Source organism: Equus przewalskii, chromosome 3, assembly GCF_037783145.1.
Source record: "Equus przewalskii isolate Varuska chromosome 3, EquPr2, whole genome shotgun sequence".
NCBI classification, from domain to species: domain Eukaryota; kingdom Metazoa; phylum Chordata; class Mammalia; order Perissodactyla; family Equidae; genus Equus; species Equus przewalskii.
This window is the reverse complement of record NC_091833.1, coordinates 31,741,485-31,764,372: the sequence shown is the minus strand read 5'-3', so window position 1 is coordinate 31,764,372 and position 22,888 is coordinate 31,741,485. Positions and strand designations below refer to the sequence as shown.

The following is a 22,888-nucleotide window of genomic DNA, read 5'->3' as shown; positions in this document are numbered from 1 at the left end:
ACTGAGCTGACACATGACTCCAGAGGCCCAGCTCTTTCATCTCAATAGATAAGGGGCTCCACTTTAGAATTCTACTCTGAGGTTTCAAATATGAACCCTTCCCCACAGGCGTCAGATCTTCTACTTAGAATGGATTTTTACATTTGTCTTTGAGCCATATCATGACAACAACCCATAATTTCCAGTGTGTGCCAGAAAATGGCAATTATTTAATATAATTACTCTACCAAAAAATCTGTGCATTTTCAAATAAGCATCAATCCCTCAATCCCAAATGAACGCTCAAGTGTGACACCTGTGAATCTCTGCCATGGTATTTTTATATCTAAAAACAATTAACAAGTTTTTTATAACCATAAGACTCAAAATCAACTGCCTTGCGAACACAGGGACCTCTGTTAAATGACATGCTGCCATCTGCTGAGTCTTGCCTGAGCACCGGGTCCAGGAGGCGCAGAGATGACTAAGAGGTGGCCCTGCTGCAAGAGAGCTTGCAGACCAGTGAAGAAGGGCCATCACAGTGCAGGCTAAGCTGGAGGGGTTCAGCGAAGAGGTGCTCAGCCCAAGCCAAGGACTGGAGAACCCTGAGGAGGCCAGGGGCCGATGACAGCAAAAGGCAGCTGACGCCACAAGGAGGTCTCCGGCTGGGAACGGTGGTGCCTTCCACTCAGAGGAGGAACACAGCAGGACGAGAGGGTTACTTCCTGTTTTGTGCGGTGACGAGATAATGCGTTCAGTTTTCAGGGTGCTGATAAGAGGTACACCAGGAACAGTACACACAGACCAGTAAGTAATGTATCTATCCTCACACACACAGGCCCTGCAGCTCAGGGCTGGAACTAGACCTTCTGACAGCACAGACAGCAAGGAGAACAAGGAGTCCGAAGGGGAACCCTGGGCACCACTAGGCCTACGTGACAGGCCAGGAAGAACCCACATGGTAACCTAGAAGGACAAAGCACTCCGAGTTAGTGGTGGGGGCAGAAGTAGGTTCTACGGCCTCAAGGAGGGAAGCGACAGTGGAGAGGACACACGCAGGGCCCTTTGGCTAGAAGCCTGGCTGAAGAGTGAGACAGGATGGGGTCCCTAAGAGGCTCACAAGACTGTCGGAGGGAAGGAGCTAAGGAAGTGCAGACTCACCAAGGTTTATGGAGGGACAAGAAAGGAAAGAGCAACCTCAATCTTCTACAGTGGGGGCAGGGGTGAAGGTTAGAGGGAGGGCTGAGGAGGGGGCTTGACAACACTAATTCCTGTTCAGTACAGACACTGGAAGAAAATGGAAAGAAAATGACAAGGGACAGGCATACAAGACCTCCCTGAAACTTCCCTTCCATGTCAACTGCTGTAACAGACTCAAAGACATGCTTACAGGGCTAGCCCCACGGTTGAGTGGTTAAGTTCACGTGCTCCACTTCGGTGGCCCAGGGTTTTGCTGGTTCGGATCCTGGGTGCAGACATGGCGCCACTCATCAAGCCATGCTGAGGCAGCGTCCCACATGCCACAACTAGAGGACCCACAACTATAATATACAACTATGTACTGGGGGGCTTTGGGGAGAAAAAGGGAAAATTGAAAATAAAATAAAATTTTTATATAAAAAACATGCTTACAGATGGTCAAAAGCACTTTGAATTCACATCTTGTTAAATTTAAAAAATCACTTATGACAAGGCTAACTCCCCTCTCAAAAAGGAAGCAGATGCAAAAATATCAAGAACTGCTCTAGGCTGCCCTGGAAAACACATCTCCTCTTACGTCCTTAACCGAGCTACACGCCCAAAATAATCCGCACACCTGGAGGCTGGAGCATCCAAGCCCTGTGGAATCAGAAAATACACCCAATTCAAAACCGCCCATTAGCGGACTGCTTTCCAACATTTATCTGGGAAACAGTGTGTACCGGTTGGACAGAAACCTTTGGTGTCTACATCCACCCTTTCCTTGAATCGATGCCAGTTTCTGGCAGTTACTTTTGGTTTGCTGATTTTAAGGAGCAGGCAGGTAAAAAGCTGTCTCACTGTCATCTTTCACAATATTAGTTCAAGTCTTTCAGCATCACCTAGTGGTTTGTTCAGTAACTGCAAGTAACGGAACATTCCAAGTAGACATCTATCTACAAAATTAAAAATGCAAAAGGTCTAAAAACACAATGTGGAACAAAAGAACACAGTACATTTACTAGAGAATGTACTAAACTAGCTTCTTTAACATTCTTAAAGAGACTTCTGCTCCAACATTCATAAATGTAGATTACTAAGTCTTTACAGACTTAGAAAATACAGAGACACTGAACAATCTAGATTTTTCTTAACAATTATCTGTTATTCTAGAAAAATTTTCTCTACACTGGCAAGACTTCTATGAGCTAAAAAGCACAGAAGCATTCTGCTGCTTTACCTTGTGGTGCCCCTCAGCCGCGCTCTCAGAGTGAGCCAGGGTTCCAGGCTGCCGGGAGCAGTCTTCCCCACAGGGGCCTCGGAGCCGTGCGCTGCGGGCCTTCACAGGAGCAGACTCCTCGTCGTCTCCCTCGTGTTAGCAGTGAGGCTCCTTCCTTGGGCAGGAAGCTCCTTACAGACAACACCCTCACACTGCCACCCATCAGCTGAGTCTCTCCCCCGCCCACCGGGTCATCCAGGGTCACAGGACTTCCTGCCATCTCTGCCCCCAGCCTGATACTACCATCCCTACTGGCTCCATCAGGTCTCCCCCTCACCTCCTTCCCCCACACACCTCTGCAAATGATAACTTCTCTCTTTCAGCTAAAAAGAGCTACTGTCTCTTCCTATCTTATTCCTTAGACAACCCTCCCGGCCAGGCCAGTTGTTACGCACTGACCTGGTGGCTTGCCTCCAGTAAGCACTCATTAGACAGTAACACGGGATGCAGTAAACACCTGGATACCAAAGCTGTTGCTTACGGTACAGGACACCATTCGAGTCTGTCAGATACGACCCCATGGACACTAAAAGTCATTCTATCACACTTCACAGAGCCTCTAGGAGTGCCCCGTGGGGAAGACCACCAAGGGCACAAGTCAAGGAAGACACCCAGACGACAGGGTTCACAGCCTGGCTCTGCCACATCATTCATCCGCCACCTGGAGCAGATGACTGCAAGATCCTCACCTGAGAGAGACACAACGAGCGGCCCCATGCACAGCCACGTGAGGATGTGGGATGAGCAACACGTGCACAGAGAACACATAGCAGGACGGCCAGCTCGTTACAGATGCTCCGTAATCCTCATTAGGAAATAAGGAGCTCACACAGGCGGGAAGAGAAGTAACAAGGAAATTAATTTCTGGAAGAGTTTGAGAGAACCAAGAATTTTCAGTACTCCGAGAAATAAGTTAGCTTAAATTCCTTAAAATGAACTTTTGAACACTTTGTGAATATATATTAATAATTTCATTTCAAAAAGAATGAAAGATTGTAAAAAAAATTAGGATTAAATATCTTACTGTCTAGGATTTTCTCTTAAAAACCAAATATACAAACAATTTTAGAGGTTCAGGTTTGTAACGTACTGTATTTCCCCTGAATAATCTCAATAAGCACACACTGGTCCAGACCCTGAGACGCGACAAAGCGTCCGTGTGCTCCTCCCCTTCTCCCTCCTAGTGAAAAAGCACAAGTGAAACGACAATTCTAATTCCAGTGAGTTGTCACCCGTCGCTATTACTGAATCCTGTTAAAATGAATGAATCCTACTGGTATAGTTCAGAAGTCAGTTATTCACGATTTGCAGACAAGCCAGTTATGAATACTGCTTTTAATTTTTTTGTATAGCTCTTGGCTCTATTTAATTAAATTCCCTTTATAACAACATCACCATTTCCATTAACTATTTTATTCCTAGCCTAAAGCCCAGTAAGCACTAGAATTAGGGAAGTCAAAAGAATCAAAACTGGGAAGGGCAGCCACAAAGGAGAGAAGTTAGGGTACTTCCTGAGGGTGGAACTCTAAATCTGACCTGCAGCCCAAAGTCACCACCCACAGTGATGCTGTTGGTTATCTATTTTACCTTCTTTTAGGGCAAATAATCAGAAGTTGACTACAATAACAAACTTTTCTCCCAGAGGCCTTCTATTCAATTCCTCATTGTTAGTGTAATTCACCACCAGAGCCATTTAGACGGCGGCTTTAGGAAGATGTCCTCCCCAACCCATCTTCTTCACAGGACTTGGTGGGGTTGCCCAGAACAATGTTATTGGAACGGCACAAAATGCCAGAATGACTCCATAGCACATAAAAGATATAAAACTGAAACCAGAGTCCTCACCCTTTGTAATACCTCAAACATTAAGTGGTTGAATTAAAGTTCAACCTTCTTACGTAATCTGCTGACATATAGAAAAATGGAGTGTTTAATATCCTTTCTCGTATTTCAGGACGCACAAAGTAGCTTCTATACGTTGCCATAAATCAAATATGAAATGACATAAACTCGGTGGCAGAACTCGAGTTTTGACGTCAACTTTTACATCAACATAAGCTGCGATTATACTTACACATATTTTATGCACCAAATTTTGTTTTCCTAAAATTAGGATTTGGAGGTCATACTACCACTTACAATCCATGAAAACACAAGGTGCAGAACTTTCTTTGATTCTTAAGGCTCAACAATTGGCCCGTAATCAACATTCTGACGTTGCTGACCTGCTCTTCTGTCATCTTTTAACTGTCCAGAACATTCTCCAAGTGCCTACTTTTTCCTCACTACATCACTTTGGAAGCACACAGACCATCCGGGTCACCTAATCAGGTGGAGGACAGCAAAGAGACCAAAACGCAGCACTACAGCCCAGCTGACATTTTCCAGGCGGAGGGGTCTCAATTTAGTTCTATAAAATAGAGACGCATCCTAAGCAGCAGCAAGGACGCGGTCCACGTGGAATCAGACACGGAACGGACTCCTGCACACAGGAGCTGCCCTTTTCAGCTTAGGGCACGCTACGTTATCACGACCTTCGCCACTTAGGAGAATTTGAAGAAAAATGCAAAATATTTGAGCAATCATTTCCCAAGGAGGAGGGTGGTATAAATACGATTGATAAACTACCAAAATAAATACCAATCATAGGGTATATTTCTGTTTACATTTAAAATAAATATGGACATGGGAATTCATTTTTCTGAGCAGATCCAACTTGTAACGATTTTGTAGCTCTCTCCCCAGCAAAACTTTTTAGGTATAAAACTACTGTGCAAAATCAGGTATTAAACATGTTTGGACTAAAATTCATAATAAGTGATATTACCAGATACTTCAATTTCCTCACAGTATAGAATTTTCTTAGAGCTGTCAAAAAACCTCAGTTTATCCAGTTCTCCTTCACTGAAATTTTAACTCATTTCATTTGGGCATTTGCCCTAATCTCTCTCCTTGCCCAACATTATTTACAGCCCTTTAAAACAAAATACACTGATGCACAATTTTAAAAGCAAAACAAGGGGCCGCCCGATGGCCAAGTGGTTGAGTTCACGTGCTCCGCTTCCACCAGCCAGGGTTTCACCGGTTCAGATCCCGGGCGCGGACATGGCACTGCTCATCAGGCCACGCTGAGGCAGCGTCCCACATGCCACAACTAGAAAGATCCACAATTAAAAATACACAACTATGTACCGGGGAGCTTTGGGGAGAAAAAGGAAAAATAAAAATCTTTAAAAAATAGAATAAAATAAAAGCAAAACAAAATAGCTCTATTTGTGATTTGAAAGCATTTGATACAATTTAGGTTTGAGAAATGATAAACGTTCCTTAGTAAAAACCCAGGAAAAGTTTAATGTTCATTAAAAAGATGTTTGATTTCCAACAACTCTCGATGACGTGTGGTAACGGCGAGAGCGACAGCACAGCTACCCCTGCGTCACTCATATTTGCCACACTTCTGAATCGGGAATGTTTTGCAACCACTTTCAAATACAAGCTAAGATCTTCGGGTTTATTTTTCTCGGCTCTGGGTTCAGTTATTGCTCCTGAAACGCCCCTCTTAGAGCACAGCAACCACGCGCTGACACCCAGACCCCTCGCGAGCCTCCGCAGCCTTCGTTTCGGGGTCGCACTCCCTGAGGGGTCGGGAAGGCACCGAGCGTTTTCAGTGGAGTGCTCTTCCTTCATCTCCTTCTTGACTAAGAGTTTACACTTAACAAGAACCAGCCAAGGGAACCAAATGTTGGCAAATACGCTACACCGTGAATATGGCCCTGCCACCAAGGGGAAAGCAGAGCCCACTAAAGAAATGGAGACCAGTTTGTGAGGAATCAAGAGTGGGCTGCATCTCACTTCAAAATGCCTTACATGTGATTCTCATTCTTTGTTTACAGTTGCTTTGTCTTCCTAATACAAAAATTAGTTGGCACTTATTAAGCACAGGGTTGATAACCTAGAAAATACAGACATCCAAAACAAATGCACCTGGGATCAAAAACTGGCTGTGGATATTGTTATTATTCTAAGAACTCAAGAAAGAATAGATTTGATATCTGAACTGTTCCCGTCTCCCTCTTTCCCAAAAGTTATTAAGTAAACATAAAAATTACTCTCTCAGTAGAACCACTTCGAAGGTAATCCAAGTCAAATTCTATGATAACCAATATCAACAGATCTTTTAATGGAGCCAGAATTTCAGTTAAATCCTGCTTAAACTAAGTGGGGCTACGTTTAAAAGCATGCCCATTAAAGGGAAGTTTGTGGTAGTGGGTCTGACTTATAACAAACCGAATATACTTCATCATATTTATAAAGTAAATCTCTAAGTAAGAGAATACGACAAAAGGAAAAAAATCCAAATATCGCTTCACTTAATTAGGCTCTACATGACTGCAAGAGTTATTCACTGTGACGACTATGACCGCGTTATTTTACAGGACGTAATGCTGAAAACTGTCAGCAGCTACATTCTCTATTTCTAAGGCTTAATAAACAAGAGAAAGAAGAATTGTAAAAAGAGCTACACTTTTGCTCAGATAATTGACACATCTTTATAACCGGCCTAATCAAAACAGGATTAAGGCCTAAACCTGCTGGGGAGGCGTGGGGGCACACACCACGCCAACGCAGAGCCACCTGCATGGTTTGCAGCGACGCTCTCCGCCCGCCGCACTGCTTCACAAGCAGGCTGACGCTAGAGTTAGCAGGTTAATTAGAGGTTAACACATAGAGAACACAGCAAACTATGTGTCAAACCACATTGAGAGTCATAGGACTGGAATGTTTTAAAACACTTCAAATGAAGCTCTTCTTTCTTATTTTAAAATAAAGATTGAGAAAACTTCCCAGGAATGGGAGGTTTCCTTTGTGAAGTAGGAACAAAAGTATAATTACAATGTCTTCAAGACTTCGAACTTAAAATGCACATTTTCAAAAGCAGCCCACCATGAATTTCTCATTCATTAGAGGTTAAAAATAAACTTTTAACTTAAACGATCTGTAACAAAGGCTTACACTGTCTTATCCCGACTATAACAGCATTCCCTGGCAATGAATACATTCTAAAAGTTATGATAAAGAAATTACTTGGCTTTTAAAAATATATATGAAGCCCAAAGTGACGACTGGCCTATTAATTGTCTTCTCATTTTAAGAGAACTCCAGACACCAAGATTATTCAAAATTATGTATTTTGTATAAGAAATAAAGTGCTTACTTTTTTTTTTTAAATACTGCTTGCCGTCACCTTACTGCCATCAAAAGACTGTGTTTTCTATCTGATGGAATTCTGACCATGCATAAAAGCGGTGCATTTTGCAGCTTGCTACTGCACTCATCCTCATCCTGGATGCTGTCAGGTGTTCCAAAATGATACGTCAGAAAACATCACATAAAGCACAAATGAGACCGCCTATCGTAACCGAGCTAAGGAGCAGGAATCTGAAGGGTTGGTTACTAAACTTCCTGGTGCGATGAAACCTCAAGAGAGGGCTTTGGCTTCTTGGAGACGAATAAACATACATGCTCCTCTGTATTTCTGACTTCCTGCTTTAACTTAGAAAAACCCTGCAAATTATGCAGCTTTATATTTTTACTGTGAATTGGCCCTACTTTTGAGCCTTGGCACTTCGAAACAAAATGTTAACTTTGAGCCAAATTGTTAAGTTTTTCTTTTCCTGTCAAGAGCTGACCTTGGTGTGCTAAAACTGAGTAAAATCCATTTACTCAATCCAAAATAGGCATTAAAAACAAAAAGCCCAAACGCTTTCTTATATCTTAAGAAACGGAGAAAAGAAACAGTGTGAAGTGAGCTCACTTCAGGGATTATCACACCAAAGGTGCAGGACAGCTGTAACACAGAGAGAACAAGTCCATTATACACTCACACAATGGAGCAGAATTACTTAATCAAAAGCCAAGAAACCGAAATGTAATTTGTCAACAGAAAAGCACTGGTAATGGACATGGATTTTTTCTTAACATAAAGGTATGATACCCCTCCTCCCATTTTGCTTATGCATCGTTTTACTTTTAGATAACATTTAAGGCACACGCGTTTTTCAGGAATTCCGATTAACACACAGCTAATCTATTAGTGTTCTGGGTAACAATCTATCACCACAGTTCATAAGCCCAGACTGTCTCAAACTTCTCACTCAACAGGCAATGAGATCTGCTCCCATCTTCACTTCGACCTGTATCTTTTCAACTATACCTGCAATCTTTATGGCTACAGGATCCTCTGAAACTGGAACAAGCCCTTCCTTGACTTCGGCCTGCTTTTCAGAGACCAGGGGAGACGTGGCAGGAGGGGAATACTTAGTTTCCACAGAAGCCACAGGCAAGGAGGAAGAGGGCTTAGAATCATGAAAAAGACTGGCCCATGACTTAGCAGGCTGACTGGCGGGAGCAGCGCCCATGGCCGAGGCCAGGGCGTCACCAGGAGGGGAAGCACCCTCGGCTTTAGCAGGGTCTGAGTCCGGGCTTTCCACAGTGTGCAACTCCACCCCGTTGGCAGCTGTGCCCTCACCCAAGGATTCAAGTATTTGTCCATTAGCAACTCCAAGATTTTCAGTAGTATCAGTCCCAATGTAAGGCTGAGCCACAGCTGTCCTCAACAGGCTGTCCCTGCCAGCCTCTGCAGGGAGGCAGGACTGTTCCAAGTCAGCCCTGGGGCAGCCCTCAGGCTGCCCTGCAGTCCTGGCATCGTTGTCGAGGGCTCCAGGGAAAGAACCACCAGGCACAGTGTCACTGACAAAGTCCGTGGAGTCCTGAGGGCTGCTACAAGTCCTGGGCGTCCCCGACCGGGGCACATCGCCCATCGACTCTGCTTCCTCTGTGCCTAAGTTGTTCGGGACTGCTGGATTGGCATGGCCGTTGACCAGGGCTTCTGCGGAAACGCTGCCCTCACCGCCATCTTTCAAGTAACTGTAATACCCAGGTGGACGTTTCTTCTTCTTTTTACGCTCCCTTTGTCCAAGACCACCGGAGACGCTGTCATTTTCCAACACTTCCGCCTCCAGGTTAGAGCTGCCATCCAGAGCAAGAGCAGAGCCTGGGTCCGGGCAGTCAGTGGAGCTGTAGTTCGCTTCTTTATCCGGGTCGTCAGGGGTCTTGGTGGAAGCTGTGCAACTAAGAATAAATTCGGGGGCCTGAGGATTCAATGTGCTCGAAATACTGTAGTTGGGCGTTCTCGGCAAAGCGCCATTGGATTCAATTACTTCATTCACACCAAACTCAATTCTCTGATATTCTTGTCCTGTTTAGAAAGAAAACGATCAGTAATTAACCCATCAGTTACGAACACCACTGTGAAAACTTATGAAAGTCTCAATAATTTATTTTCTTTCAGAAAACTGAAACCTTAAAATCTTCTCCTAATTAAGTTATGACATTTTATTTCTGTGCTGAATAAGTAATTTGCTTAAAATAACTATAAAATTATATTTAATTGGGACTATGGAAAGCAGAGGCCTGTATTTATCTTCCATTCTCAGGGTAGCCAAGGGAGACTTCCAGAAGGTAGAAATTAAAATGGAATTATAATAAAAAGCAAATAATATTTTGCCTGTCTAAAAACACCCCTCAGGGCCAGCCCGGTGGCATAGCGGTTTAGTTGGCACTTTCTGCTTCGGCGGCCCGGGGTCTGCCGGTTTGTATGCCATGCCTACCAGGCCATGCTGTGGCAGGCGTCCCACAAAGAAGTAGAGATGGGCATGGATGTTAGTTAGCTTAAGGCCAATCTTCCTCAGCCAAAAAGAGAAGGCCTGGTGGCAGATGTTAGCTCAGGGCTAATCTTCCTCAAAAAAATAAATAAAAACACCCCTCAATGAAATCTGACTTTATTAGCTCACTGATGCCTGAGACTATGGTATATGTGTTCTGGACAACTTAATTTAAAAAAATCACAATGACTAACTTAAGGACTTAAAATCATTGTATATAAAGGCTTCTCTAGTTAGTGCAATTTAATAATTCAAGAAGTCTGAACTACACCAAGAACTAATGCTCTATATAAAACTGCACCTCAGAAGCACTCTTCTGAATTATCCGTCTCCTGATCTTGCCCACTGACAGCCTGAACCGAAATCGGAAAGAGGCTTTACATGAATGCGTGTAAACATCCACTAAGTGAATTCATATTGGATTAGCTCCATGGGTGGTCAAAGTACTTCCAAAAATACTAACAGATAAAGTTAGGACTGTGAACTTTAAAAAAATCTCTTTGGAATCCTTCAAGATTTCCTGCCAACTGACAACAATCTAGGTGTTCCATGCTTTCTAAGATGTGCACTTTTTCGTAGTTCAGCCCTCTGGAATCAGGCTGAGTTCGAGAATCAGCTGTGTCTCAATAGATACCGAGGCTCAGTGTCATCCTGTATCCGAGCATTTTGAAGTTAAGGAAAAAACTCACGCCTTAATTCATTTTTAGTGCATAACTGAAGATTTCTCCAAGTCTGGTACAAGAGGCCAAGTTTTTTTCAAGGCATGGATTTCAAGGAACAAAAATCCTAATATCAAAAGTCGTGTTCCATTACAGAGGACTGAATACATTTCACCTTGGACGTCTTTTTATAGAAGGAGAGCTTTGGCCCCTGAGTACTGATTTTTTTCTTTCCCTACTCTGAAAAGAATCAAAGAGAAATTAATTTCTCTATTATTATACCTCAAGGTGAACTGTCCATTTCGCTTCCAGGCATCACCTATTTCACGATGCTGCAAGGTGCAATGCTGCTACATGGTTTGAAACGGACGGACCTGAAGAGGTGAAGAACACTCCGCAGGGGGAGACTACCCTTTGGAGGCTGTGGCGTACGTTGTGTGATTACACTGAAAATTAGTATGCAACGTGTCGTGCAGCTTGTGCGGGATTCTGATTATTTCCAATAGACACAGTGCCTTCCACATATCAATTCTTAATCTTATCATGAAACACTCTAGAATGTGATGTGACATTAATGGAACCATTTCAATATGCTATGGCTATTATCAAAACATTGACCCAGAACAGCATTGGATCACATCACTGGAAGGCAGACTTCTACCCAGAACAGCTCCTCTTCTTATGCAGGAACACCCGTCATGGACACACATGTCACTGCAAGGCAGAGAGGTCAGCACAAAGCCCAACACGTCAGGCCAGAATAGGGGTGGACGGCCCGCCAATTTGTGCTTTAAACTACCCAGTCAAGGCACTGAGTAAATGGGAGCTCAATACAGAGCTCATGCAGGCAGTGGGTTTGCCGGGGGAAGGAATACCAGCTCAGATAAAACCATGACATCCTAACACAGCCTTTCTCCAAGCCTGCTCACAGTAGCACACACACCACCACGGCCCGGGGACCTGCAGTCTGCCATGTTCAAGGCACCCAGGTGATTCTCGTGCCCACTACCACCTGAGAACTACTGCTTATGTGGCTTCCTCAGTGGATTTCTGATTCTGCTAGAAAGAGCTCCTAGCAAGCTGATTCAACAATCAGGAGCACCTAGCTATGTGTGAGGTGTGTATTATCACATGGGTACAGAGATTAGCAAGGCAAGGTCTCTGCCCCAGTGAGTTACATTTACTAGGGAGACACCACATGGGACTGAAGATGACAATGCGGAGGGAGGGTGAGATAAGTTCTCAACAGCTTTACAAAAAGAATGCTTTGGACACAGAAGAAAGTGACCAATTTCAATCAGAAGCTAGAAAGAGGTCAGTGGAACTGGCAGGAACCTGGATTTGTGGGGGTGGAGGGGAATATAGGCTATCTCAAGCTTTAGAAACTGACTAAAAAAGGCAGAAGTATACAGACCGGCCGTGAGGGGGACCCTGCAAAGACCTGGCTGAAGCCGGCTGTGGTGGAAGGTGGAATAGATCATTCTAAATTATTCACCCAAAAACACGCTGAGGGTTTACAACATTCCAGATACTACAGAAGTGGACGAATTATGGTCCCTGCAACCCACAGCTGAACTCAACCTAAATAGGGAGGCAGATTCATTACTGCACAGTGGGAGAGGCGCTATAAGAGAAATAAAAGTGACAAATAGAAATGGCAAGCAATAGGATATACTGGAGAATATGAGGAAGCCATTTAGTGTAAACCTAATTCGGCCTGACTTTGTTTTTCCAAAAGGGCCTGACCGTGGCCATTGAGCATGCATTGTATATCTGCTTTAAACATTTACTATGGCAAGAACAAATGGCCTTAAGATAAAGGTGCAACTTCCCCCCACATTGGCATTTCCTTAGGGATAAGCATCTTTCTTAGGGTAAGAACTGACTGCTGCACTCACCTGTGACCACCCAGCTCACCTGTGACCACCCAGCTGGAGACGACAGACCTGCCACCCTGCTGTGTCCACCGGGACAGCAGACCTACCTGCTGTGTCCGTCAATCGCTGTGCTGACAGAGCAGTCTCCTCTGGACTACTGTAAAAGGGACATTTCAATCCTATGTGAAACACCCTCTTTGGGGGTATATAACCACTCTGTACACCCCACTTCTTTGGTGCCCTTTCTTCCTTTGGGAAGAAAGGCCCTGGGCCATGGTCTCACATTTTAGCTCAGAATAAACTCACCCAAATTTTCATTTATAGATTGGTTATGGATTATTTTTGTCAACAAAAGTAACAAGAGACACAAGAGGACAGAAACACCTCAGAGAAAAAGGGGTCTTTAAGCTGGCCTGTCACTAACATTGTGAGCAGGTAACAAGATTCCAGCTGCGTTTTCAGCAGAATAATAGATACGCTTGAGGGAAGATGGGTGAATGGAGGAAAAAAGCCAAGAAGCAGTAACTGAACAAGGATGATGAAGCCGGGTACCTGAGGGCTACTGCAGATATTAAACCTACGTACTGTTTTTCCTGTTTAACTTGAGGGGTGACTCAGGGGTCTGGAGGATTTGCAAGCTTGCTTTGAAGAAGAAAGAGAATACCTCCAGGGAGGGTGCAATCACTGGATGGCTGCCCACCCAAATGGCTGCTAACGAATGGCTGCTGATGGCCCAGAAGTCAGATCCCCAGGGGCTTATCACGAGTGACCCCTTTGTTTCCCCAGAGCTCCTCCTGCCAAGCCCCTTAGCTCCATAAAACTTCCCTGCTTTCTGTTCCTGGGGAGGTGGATTTGAGTGAACCCAGGCTCCCGCCTACTAGTTCTGGCCAGTTCGAATCAATCTTACTCCATCTCCAAGCACTCATGTCTTGGTGTTTGGCTTGCTGGGCACCAGGCACACAAACCTGAGATTAATGGGTTTGGTATCAATGACAGCCTGGAAGGAGAAGCACAGCGTGAGAAAGGGAAGGAGGAAATGGATTCGAAGCGAGTGGAATGGGAACTCTGAACGCTGGGAGGAAGAGCTGCTGGAGCCTCCGATCTACACCACTGGGAAGATGGTGAGGCCACTAACTGAACTAGAAAGAAAGGAGTAACAGGAAAGAGAAAATAACAAAACATTTCTAAGCATCGAGTAAACATCGGCAGCATGCTTATTATGTGCAAAGCACATGGAGACAGACAGAAATCTGACTGACTGACAAAAAGCCTCTGCAGATGCTGAATGGACAGCCTGGCAAGGGTGTTTGGGTCCCTTCAGTTTCATTTATGTTATTCTCATCCTAAGCCATCGTTAGAACTGCTCTTTCCCTTACGGGCTCCTATATCACTGTTTCCTGTAAAACTGCTAATAATTTTAGATATGACCCCTTACTGACTTTACTGTAGATAAAAAGGTTGGACAGCCTCTTCAAGCTTTGTATTTAAACCTAAATTGTAATTAACCCACTTTCACAGGTCTGACCACGCTAAGGAAAATGGGAACCCAATCCCTGGCTTGCAAAGAAAGCGTTTGGTTTTAGCTTCTCCGAGGCCAGCAAAGGCCCTTCACAAGATGCAAACTGGAGATGCGCTAGACAGGTCTGACCTGCACTGTGGCAGCCTCCAACAATTAAACGACCCTGCTGTTATTTAAACACTGGGCACTTCAACAACATCAAATCACGGCATCTCAAGAAGCACTGTCTCCTGTAATCAGCTCAGTGTCTGAGTAGGAGACCCAAAAAAAGTGACAAACCAGGAGGTAAAGAAGTTACGTGAACTCTGAAGAGCATTAGCGACAGCCAAGGACATAAACGCAAACTGCTGGAATCAAAGATTCGAACTGCCGTGGAGCCATGCAAAGAGTACATGCTCAGAGACTCACCAGCTCTGGGCCTTGCAGCCCCGCAACCTGGCAGAAAGCCCACTTCAGAACTTTCACTGACAGAACCGGCTATGGGGAACGAGCCTACCTGTGCCACTGAGAACTGTTAGGAAAAAACAGAACTGAACTATTTCCTTAACTAAACACTGAACTCTCATACCCTGAAGCACAGAATGAACTTTAATCCATCAGTCAAAGTAGCTCAGTGATGAAATCTGCTATAGTTTACAGCAAAATCAGCAAGCAGTAAGGGAATGTTTACTCAGAAAGTTGAACAAAGAGGAAACATGCTTCCAGGCAGCCTGCCCCTGCAGCATGTAGGCCAGAACTCACTCAGGGAAATGAAGGGAGCGCCAGCTTACCATCAGGTAGGTCATCTGCAGCCTGCACGCCACACAGCACTGTCCCATTGTATGGAGGAAGCTACACAGGGAAGTGGAAGACAAATTTTAACTCAACAAAACATGAAAACCTGACACACACTATTTCATTAGAGCAACACTTCATTAAAATTCTTTATCCATGCAACTTCTCATGACATTATTTTTACCAAAATAACACACATGGAGAGACAGTAAAAGTCAATCATCTTCATTTAAGGAAAAAAACACCATAGGAATGCTTTTAAATATACATTGTTATTAAACAGATCCAAAAATGAAGCAAAACAAATGGACATGTAAACAGCTACAATAAAATGCTTATGTTTGTTTCACAGGATGTTAGACTGCCCACTTGTCTTTGTTGACTAGCAAAGATGACTCTTAGTGACCATCTGCACTTCACGTTCACAATCACCGTGCGTCAGCACAGCCAGCGGAGGGCGGGACCAGGCCCACGGCAGAGTGGAGAAAGGCCACTGGGAATGGAAGTCTGGTCATCGAGGCTCCCTTTTTAACACAGTGCCTTAAATAACGGAATTAACAGCTAGAAATCACATTCCCTGTTTGGAAGAGAGAAAGCAAAATGGCAAGTGTCTGACCTCTTTGTAAAAAGCCGGGAAGGTGTTATGAATATACCAAGTTTTTCTCCTTCCTAGCTAGTGCATACCGTTGAAGAGTTGGAACTGTTTTGAATGGACATGTTTGAGATAAGGAGTTTAGGATGGGAAGGGGCAAATTAAATGGAAAGATAATTGCTACCTGAAGGCAGAACAGAACCATGACACCCTAACACAGCACTTCTCCAAGCGTGCTCAATGCCACACCCGCTGCACCCCAGCCCAGGTGTCTGAACGGGGTCCCACAGGGGTCAAGGCACCCGGGTGATGCTTGTGCCCACAATTACTTGCTTAAGTGGCTTCCTCGGCTGACTTCTGCAATCAACTCTTAGCAAGTTATTCAATAATCACAGAGATAAAAGCTTATCACTCCAAATAACCAAGTTCTCTCCACAGAGAATTAACGACAAATAAGCAGCTAAGAAAATGCAGGGCGATTCAAAAGGAACGGAGCGCTCTCAGGACCTGAGAGCTGCGCACATTTCCACCACACGGGGGCACCCCAGTGTTCATCACCTTGAAGCAAAACGAGAAAGCAGCCTGGGTGCTGAGACGGGCCACCCTTGGCCTTGCACCCGTAGTGCAAAGACCATTCCACATCATTCACACGCTGGCAGCAGGCGCATCCGCAGGACTGCTGGAACGGACGTGTGGAGCAGAAAGGCGCGTGTGAGGAAGCCCCGAGTTGGGTTCACGTCCTTCTGCAGTCACAAGAGAAGTTTAGCAAACTCCCATGCACAGAATGCCTTCTCTTTTTCTATCAACGACACTAGGGTGCCCCCTGGTGATGGAAATGTTAAGGAGCTAAAAGTGTTTTGTTTGTTTTTTAAATCACGCTGAATTTACACAAAATCTAGTAAGTGGCAGAGGCAGGCTCTGCAAGACCACCCGGTTGACTCCAGGGCGCGATACTGCCATTTTCTGTTAGTGTGTTTAAAACACTTATTTTGATGACTAATCTGGCAAGAGCGTAGCTGTGGGAGTTACTGAAAGCTGAACTGAGTTGTGGCTCAGAAGAAATGTGTCCGTGTGTATTTCTTTTTTACGCTAGAGGCTTATGGCACCTTTAATTCAACAACTCTCTGCCACTCATAAGATGTCCCTTGGTCTGTGGTAATTGGGTATAATAAATACACAGCAGAATAAAACTGTAAGAATTGTTCAAAGGTCCATTTTTAACTATACAGATACTTAAAAGAGCACAAAATTTAAAAATCACAGCAAAAACATCAAATCTCACATACAAATGCACACTGAGCAATGTAAAACACTGAAATCTAGTTCTACTAGATACAAACTCAAATCAGCTTAGTCTGAAAACAGTGCTGCCGTCTTGTGAAGTCCATGCTCGGGCCCTTCGATAAGAAGGTAAGGTTTTAAAATCTTTTTGTGCAGCCACTATCTATTCTGCTTCTGTCGCCAAGACCCTCATGAACGCTGAATCTCCTCTGAAATCCCACTGAGACACCAAACCACTAAGAATAACTGTCTGAACTCTCTGCATTACACACTTACACACACACACACACACACACACACACACACACACACACACAGGCGCGGACACTTACGGTCTATATCATGCTACCCGGGGCTTGTTTATTTTGTTTATTCAGTAACGGGTTGAGGCATACGTGTTGCCTCCAATGTTGTGATTCTGGGAAGTTTCGAGACCAATGAGCATTCTCTCCCTATTTTGAACACTAGTAACAGGATTATGACTGGGATTCAAAAGACGCTTATTCAGTATGTTGACTGTATTTTTTCCATTTGGAGAAATTCATTTTTAAATCACGTTGGCTTATAAACTAGAGCACAACTTAAGAAAAGATGTCGGTTACCTTTTAAAATTTTACTCTCACATTCAAGATCACACACAAAAAATCAGCTGAACCTATTTCTTCGGATCCTTTTAAACCACTCCCCACCCGATCTTGCCAGTGGGCAAGCTTCCAAAGAAGGAAAGTAAAAGACAGTCACACTCTCAGCTGAGGAGGATGATGATTTTTGTAGAAAGATAGAACTTACACATTTTAACACTCCATATTTCTCAAATTTTTATTTTTCAGTCTTGGCCCTAAGTAGAGACAAAATGCTTTATCAATTTCCTTACAGCGAAAATGTGTAGGAAGAATAGGGCTGGATTCTAATTTATGCCACGGCCACATGGAAGGAACAGTGCAGGTGTGAGGTGCAACTCTTTTACCTTCCAGATAAAAGGCCAAACGATGCAGTGGAAGCGAGACATCATTCCTCACACACCCAGCAGCCACCCACGCGCCACCCCCTTCGGCAGTCCGTGTCCTCTGTGATTACAGTATTACCGTCAGCCAGACCCCTGAATTATAGTAATTATACCTTGAGAAAGGTAACTCAACCCGATCATGTTAATTAGCCCACATTTCCCTTTTGTGGGTTACTGGGCCATATGTGATTGTGACAGACAACACTTGTCACACCCTCCTCCCAGACTCAAGGCATGCTCCCAAGTGAAAAAACGGGAAGACCTCAAGTAAGCTCAGACTCACAAAGATTTCTGGCTATAACTCTTGTGATGAGACACAACCATTACTTTTGCAAATAAAAAGTCTGACATAACTTTACCACTAACATCCTTCATATCTAGTAATATTTGGTACTCACTAAATGTTAACACATCATACTTTAATGATTTCCCAATATTTCTGTTAAGTAAATAAGCATTCTCCATTTCTCAAATTAAAAAAAAAGGGCACAATGAGATGCAGGAAATTGCCCAAGACGGCCAAGCCCGTTTAAGCGGCAGTGTGAGGAAGGAACCCAGCTCTTCAGACTTGAAATACGATACATTTCCCACTTTCATATCATGGGAAAAGCCAGGTTTTTATTCTCACACTTACTTGCAAACAAGCACTCACAAACCCACACATATGCACACCCTTGAAAAAAGCTATAAAGTAGAGAAATTGGGCTTCACCGTTTTTTAAAACCTTAATCCCAAAGAACACAGTTACACTGTAGTGTTCCTGACAAATACTACCACATTTTACTGTAATTCAAAGACGGAAAGTATTTAACACGTGAATCATTAGTAGAGTATTAACATTAAGGCTTGAGGAATATGGGATCTGATGTTTTTCCTAATCAACTGATTTTTAATAAGAAAGAACTAAACTTCAGTCTTCCTTCTACAGAATTCTAAAATGCATAGACACATCTTATTGTCTTAGGATGTGCGCCCTCACAGGGCGGCACACGAATAGGGGCCAAGCGCTCAGTAAATGGCGCTAGGACAACTCCCTGCTGCCACGGGGGAGAGGACGCCAGCGCCCCCGCTGCGCAGAGCGCACACGGACACAAATTAGTACCTCAATTTCAGTTGTTTCACATCCTAAAGTGAAAACAGAAACCTTCAAACTTTTACAAGAAAACAAACGTCTTTATTACCTGAGGAAAGGGAGGAATTTCTTAAAGATTTTTTTTAAAAACCAAAACTCCACAAACCACGAGGGAAAAAAAATCAATACATTTGACATTAAAGATAAAAATGTACTGCCCTTACCCAGCAAAAAAAAAAGTGCATCAGATATGAAGTTTAAAAGCCCTCATGCTAGTTATTACTCCTATAAACCAATAAGAAAAAGACAAGCTGCTTGATAGAAAACACAGACAAGGGTACAGATTGGGTAATTCACACAAGCAGAAATCTGTACTGCCAAAGGACATATGAAAATAATAAAATAGCGCTCAACTCTGTGTAATCTGGGAAATGCAAATCAAACGGAGAATCTATTTATCCCATCAGATTAACAAAAATTTTAAGTATGCCTATTCTGAGAATTAGCAAGAACTTTTTAAAAAACAAGACTGAGAAAACTCTCGGGCACTGCCAATGGGAACGCAGAGTGTTCAAACCACTTCAAAAGCAAATTAGCAGTCTCTAACAAAACTAAAACCGCGAATTCCTTGCAGAACCCTCCAATTCCATTCCTAGGAATATATCCTGGAGAAACCCGGAGAGGAGCGTGAGGAGACAGGACGAAACATGTTCGCTGCAACACTTCTGCAATACTGGAAGAACTCAAGACCGAAACGGCCTTCAGCAGGAAAAAGCAAATAAATTGGTATGATCCATCAACGGTATTTAGCAATTAAGATCAAAATGCATCTGCATAGCTAAATCTAAAAAATGTGTTAGCTTAAAATAAACAAACTACAAAATGATGACTATAACATGAAACCATTTTTGTGACATTTTAAACCACATAAAACAATACAATGTACTATCTGCTGATACACAGGTATGTAGCAAAAGGTGAAAACCAGAGTCAGGAAACAAAACTGAGCAATTTTAGCAGGCGTGTTATTTCTGGGGACGGAGGGGAATGAGATGGGAGAGGGGTACAGTGGAGGCTTCAACCATCTGTAGTGTTTTGCTATTTATAAATACAGCAAAATGTTAATATTAGTCAAATCTGGTTGGTGGGTTCAGGCATTTCTCATACTAGTCTCTGTACTTTTCTGTACATTGGAATTCTTTATCAAAAGCATAAATCAGTAAATAAAAATGAAAATGTAACCATTGATTCTATCTACACATATACTCAATAAAACAAAGCTTTGTCTTACCTCAACTGAACAGCGAGGGGCCACAAAGAACTGATTGAATTCGTCAGGGCTAAAATCTCCAAAAATATACTGAAAAAAAGAGAATCACCGATCACATAAAATACACAAATTATGTACTTTTAGAAAAAATGCTATATGTTATAATAATCCTATGAAATATTTGGGCCAGAATCCCCAAGACCCTTTCTTGATTAAACAAAATAAGGGTCTGCAAACTGCGATTTCTAGTATTTTCCAATTACAAACAAGAGAAATGCGACTTAGCCTTTTCTATAGATTGCCAAAGAATACTCTAAAGCTGATAAAGCTTATTTTGAAACAGGTCAATTTTATACACCAAACTTAGAAGCAGAGTCCTGCTTGCAGGAGAATTCTTTGGTTCACAAACATTTCCAGTTGTCCATTTACCTTTCTGCTGACTCATGTCATTACCTCCTTTCCAGCTTTCTCTGCCATACATACTAAAGAAAAGCAGAAAATGCGGTTCAAATGGGGAGATAGGGAAATCCACAAAAGCAAAATGTTAATGATCCTGACGAATGATCTTTAAAAGTATACGTAATTTTTTATCTTAAAAATGCACTGGAACATGATGCACAGATAAACATTATTCGATAGACACAAACATAGTTGTGAATCCTCATTTCATAGAATTCTAAATGACTTTCTGGAAAAACAATGGCTAACCTACATGGAAGCAAGTTTGGCAAGTGCCTAACAGTTTATACCCTCTCTGGAGCTTCAAGAAATAAGCCATTAACAAGAAGCAGTGCGCCCAGATTTCTACAACAGAGAATGCCTCACTAATTACTCCTTCATTTAGTCCCTGACACTTAGAGCCTACTAGCGCGTGCGCGATGACCAGCACCGGGGATACCAATGGTAAAGCAGAGTGTGGTCCCCCGCTCGCATGGACCTGACAGTCCAGTAACTTGGAGGGAAATGTACAAGCACATGATTCAAAAGTAACCAGTAGCTTAATATTATATAAATGAATAATACCCACTACTATTGTAAATGTGAATAAATGGCAACTAACTCTCACACCCTGTTGGTGAGAATGGACCACTATTTCCGGGGGAAACCCTTCTGGAGGGCTCTTTGGCAACAGCCACCAAGACTGTAAATATATATTAAAACCAAAAATACCTTCATATAGTATTTACATATACTTGCAAAAGTCCACAAAGAAGTTGTGCAGTGACACTAATGGTGAAAATAAGCAGAGTCCCAAAACAATCTAGAAATGGTCTTCGGAAAGATTCTCACTGTGAGCTCAGTGAGCTTAGACCGTCTTACCGCCTCCAACGGTAAGCGCACATTCATTCCACTTAGGCACAATCCCGAGCACTGGGAGGGAGAATCTAAGTGAAAAGGAAGCAGAAGAGAGGTGGGAGTGAGGCATCTACGAAGAAACGACACTGCCGACTTGAGTTCCTTGCAGTCCCACTGCAGACAGAGATCTTTAAGTCTAGATATAAACCTTCAAACTTACTCAGGAGAAAAGAAGAAGGCAAGCCATAGACTAGGAGAAAATATTCTTGACCACATGAACGCCGGCAAGCATGTGAAGCAACTGGAACTGCCTGCCTGGCTGTACAGACGCAGAATGGCACAGCAACTCTGCAAAAGAGTTCGGCAGTTTCTTACAGAGTTACTTACCATACCACCCAGCAACAGCACTCCGAGGCACTATCCAAGAGAAATGAAGACCAACGTCCATGAAAAAACCTGTCTGCTGATGTTACAGCAGCTCTACTCATTATTGCCCAAAACTGGAAACAACCCAAATATCCATCAAGAGTGGACGTGGTACATCTATACAACCAAACACTACTGCAGGACTCTCAAAAGCATCATGCTAGGTGGAAGAAGTCAGACTCACAAGGGCACACAGCTTGTCTAACTGCATTTATACAACATCCAAGAGCAAAATTATAGGCACAGAAAACAGATCGGCGGTTGTCAAGGTCTGGAGAAGAACTGATTAAAAGGAGGCACAAAGGAACTTCTAGCGTGATGAAAATACTCACAAGAGAAGCCTTTTGGAGAAACAGTAACCACCCTAATTGTAAAGGAAACACACCCACTAACACAGGATTTCGGTCCTCATGCATGAATGGACAATAAAGAATCACAAGACACGTGAGGGGGAAACCAACAGCAATAATGGGAATTACTATTAAAATTAGGGGAAAATGACTGAGTAAACAGGACACAGGAAACAGAAAAGAAGTTAAATTCTAATTTGTATCCTTAAAGAGATTCAAGCAGACAAAATAAGCAGAATAGCATGAAAAAGGACCTAATCATTAGAGAAGAAGGAAGAGTTCACAGAAATCAGAAGATTATTAGATTTAAATTACTAAATTTACAAACTCAGCAGAAAGTTTCAACAGCAGAGTCAACAAGACTACAAAGCAATGGAGCGATATTTTCAAAGTTCCAAGAAAAAAATATTTTGTTCCTAGAATTCTAGAGTATTTTGTTTTCAGAGAACTCTATCCCATAGTTGAGGTTATTACTCAAAGGCCAAAGAAAAACAACATTCTCTGACACCCGTACACCCTCTGGCTGGGGTGGGGTGGGGTGGGGTGGGGTGGCGCCTGCTTAAGAATTCCAGAAAATGAATTCAAGACATACAAGAGTGGTAAAC

At 43.1% G+C, this 22,888-nt stretch overlaps 1 protein-coding gene across 1 annotated transcript in view; it reads right to left on the bottom strand.

The window, feature by feature from the left end:
* The window catches only part of USP10 (ubiquitin specific peptidase 10), a 70,633-nt gene that overhangs the window by 18,526 nt on the left and 29,219 nt on the right, over positions 1-22,888 (bottom strand). The window contains exons 2-4 of the mRNA XM_070612413.1: positions 20,233-20,301; positions 14,987-15,047; positions 8,652-9,695 (exon numbers count right to left, since the gene is read on the bottom strand). Of these exons, the coding sequence (XP_070468514.1) occupies positions 8,652-9,695; positions 14,987-15,047; positions 20,233-20,301 (1,174 nt within the window). The remainder of the gene's footprint in view (positions 1-8,651; positions 9,696-14,986; positions 15,048-20,232; positions 20,302-22,888) is intronic.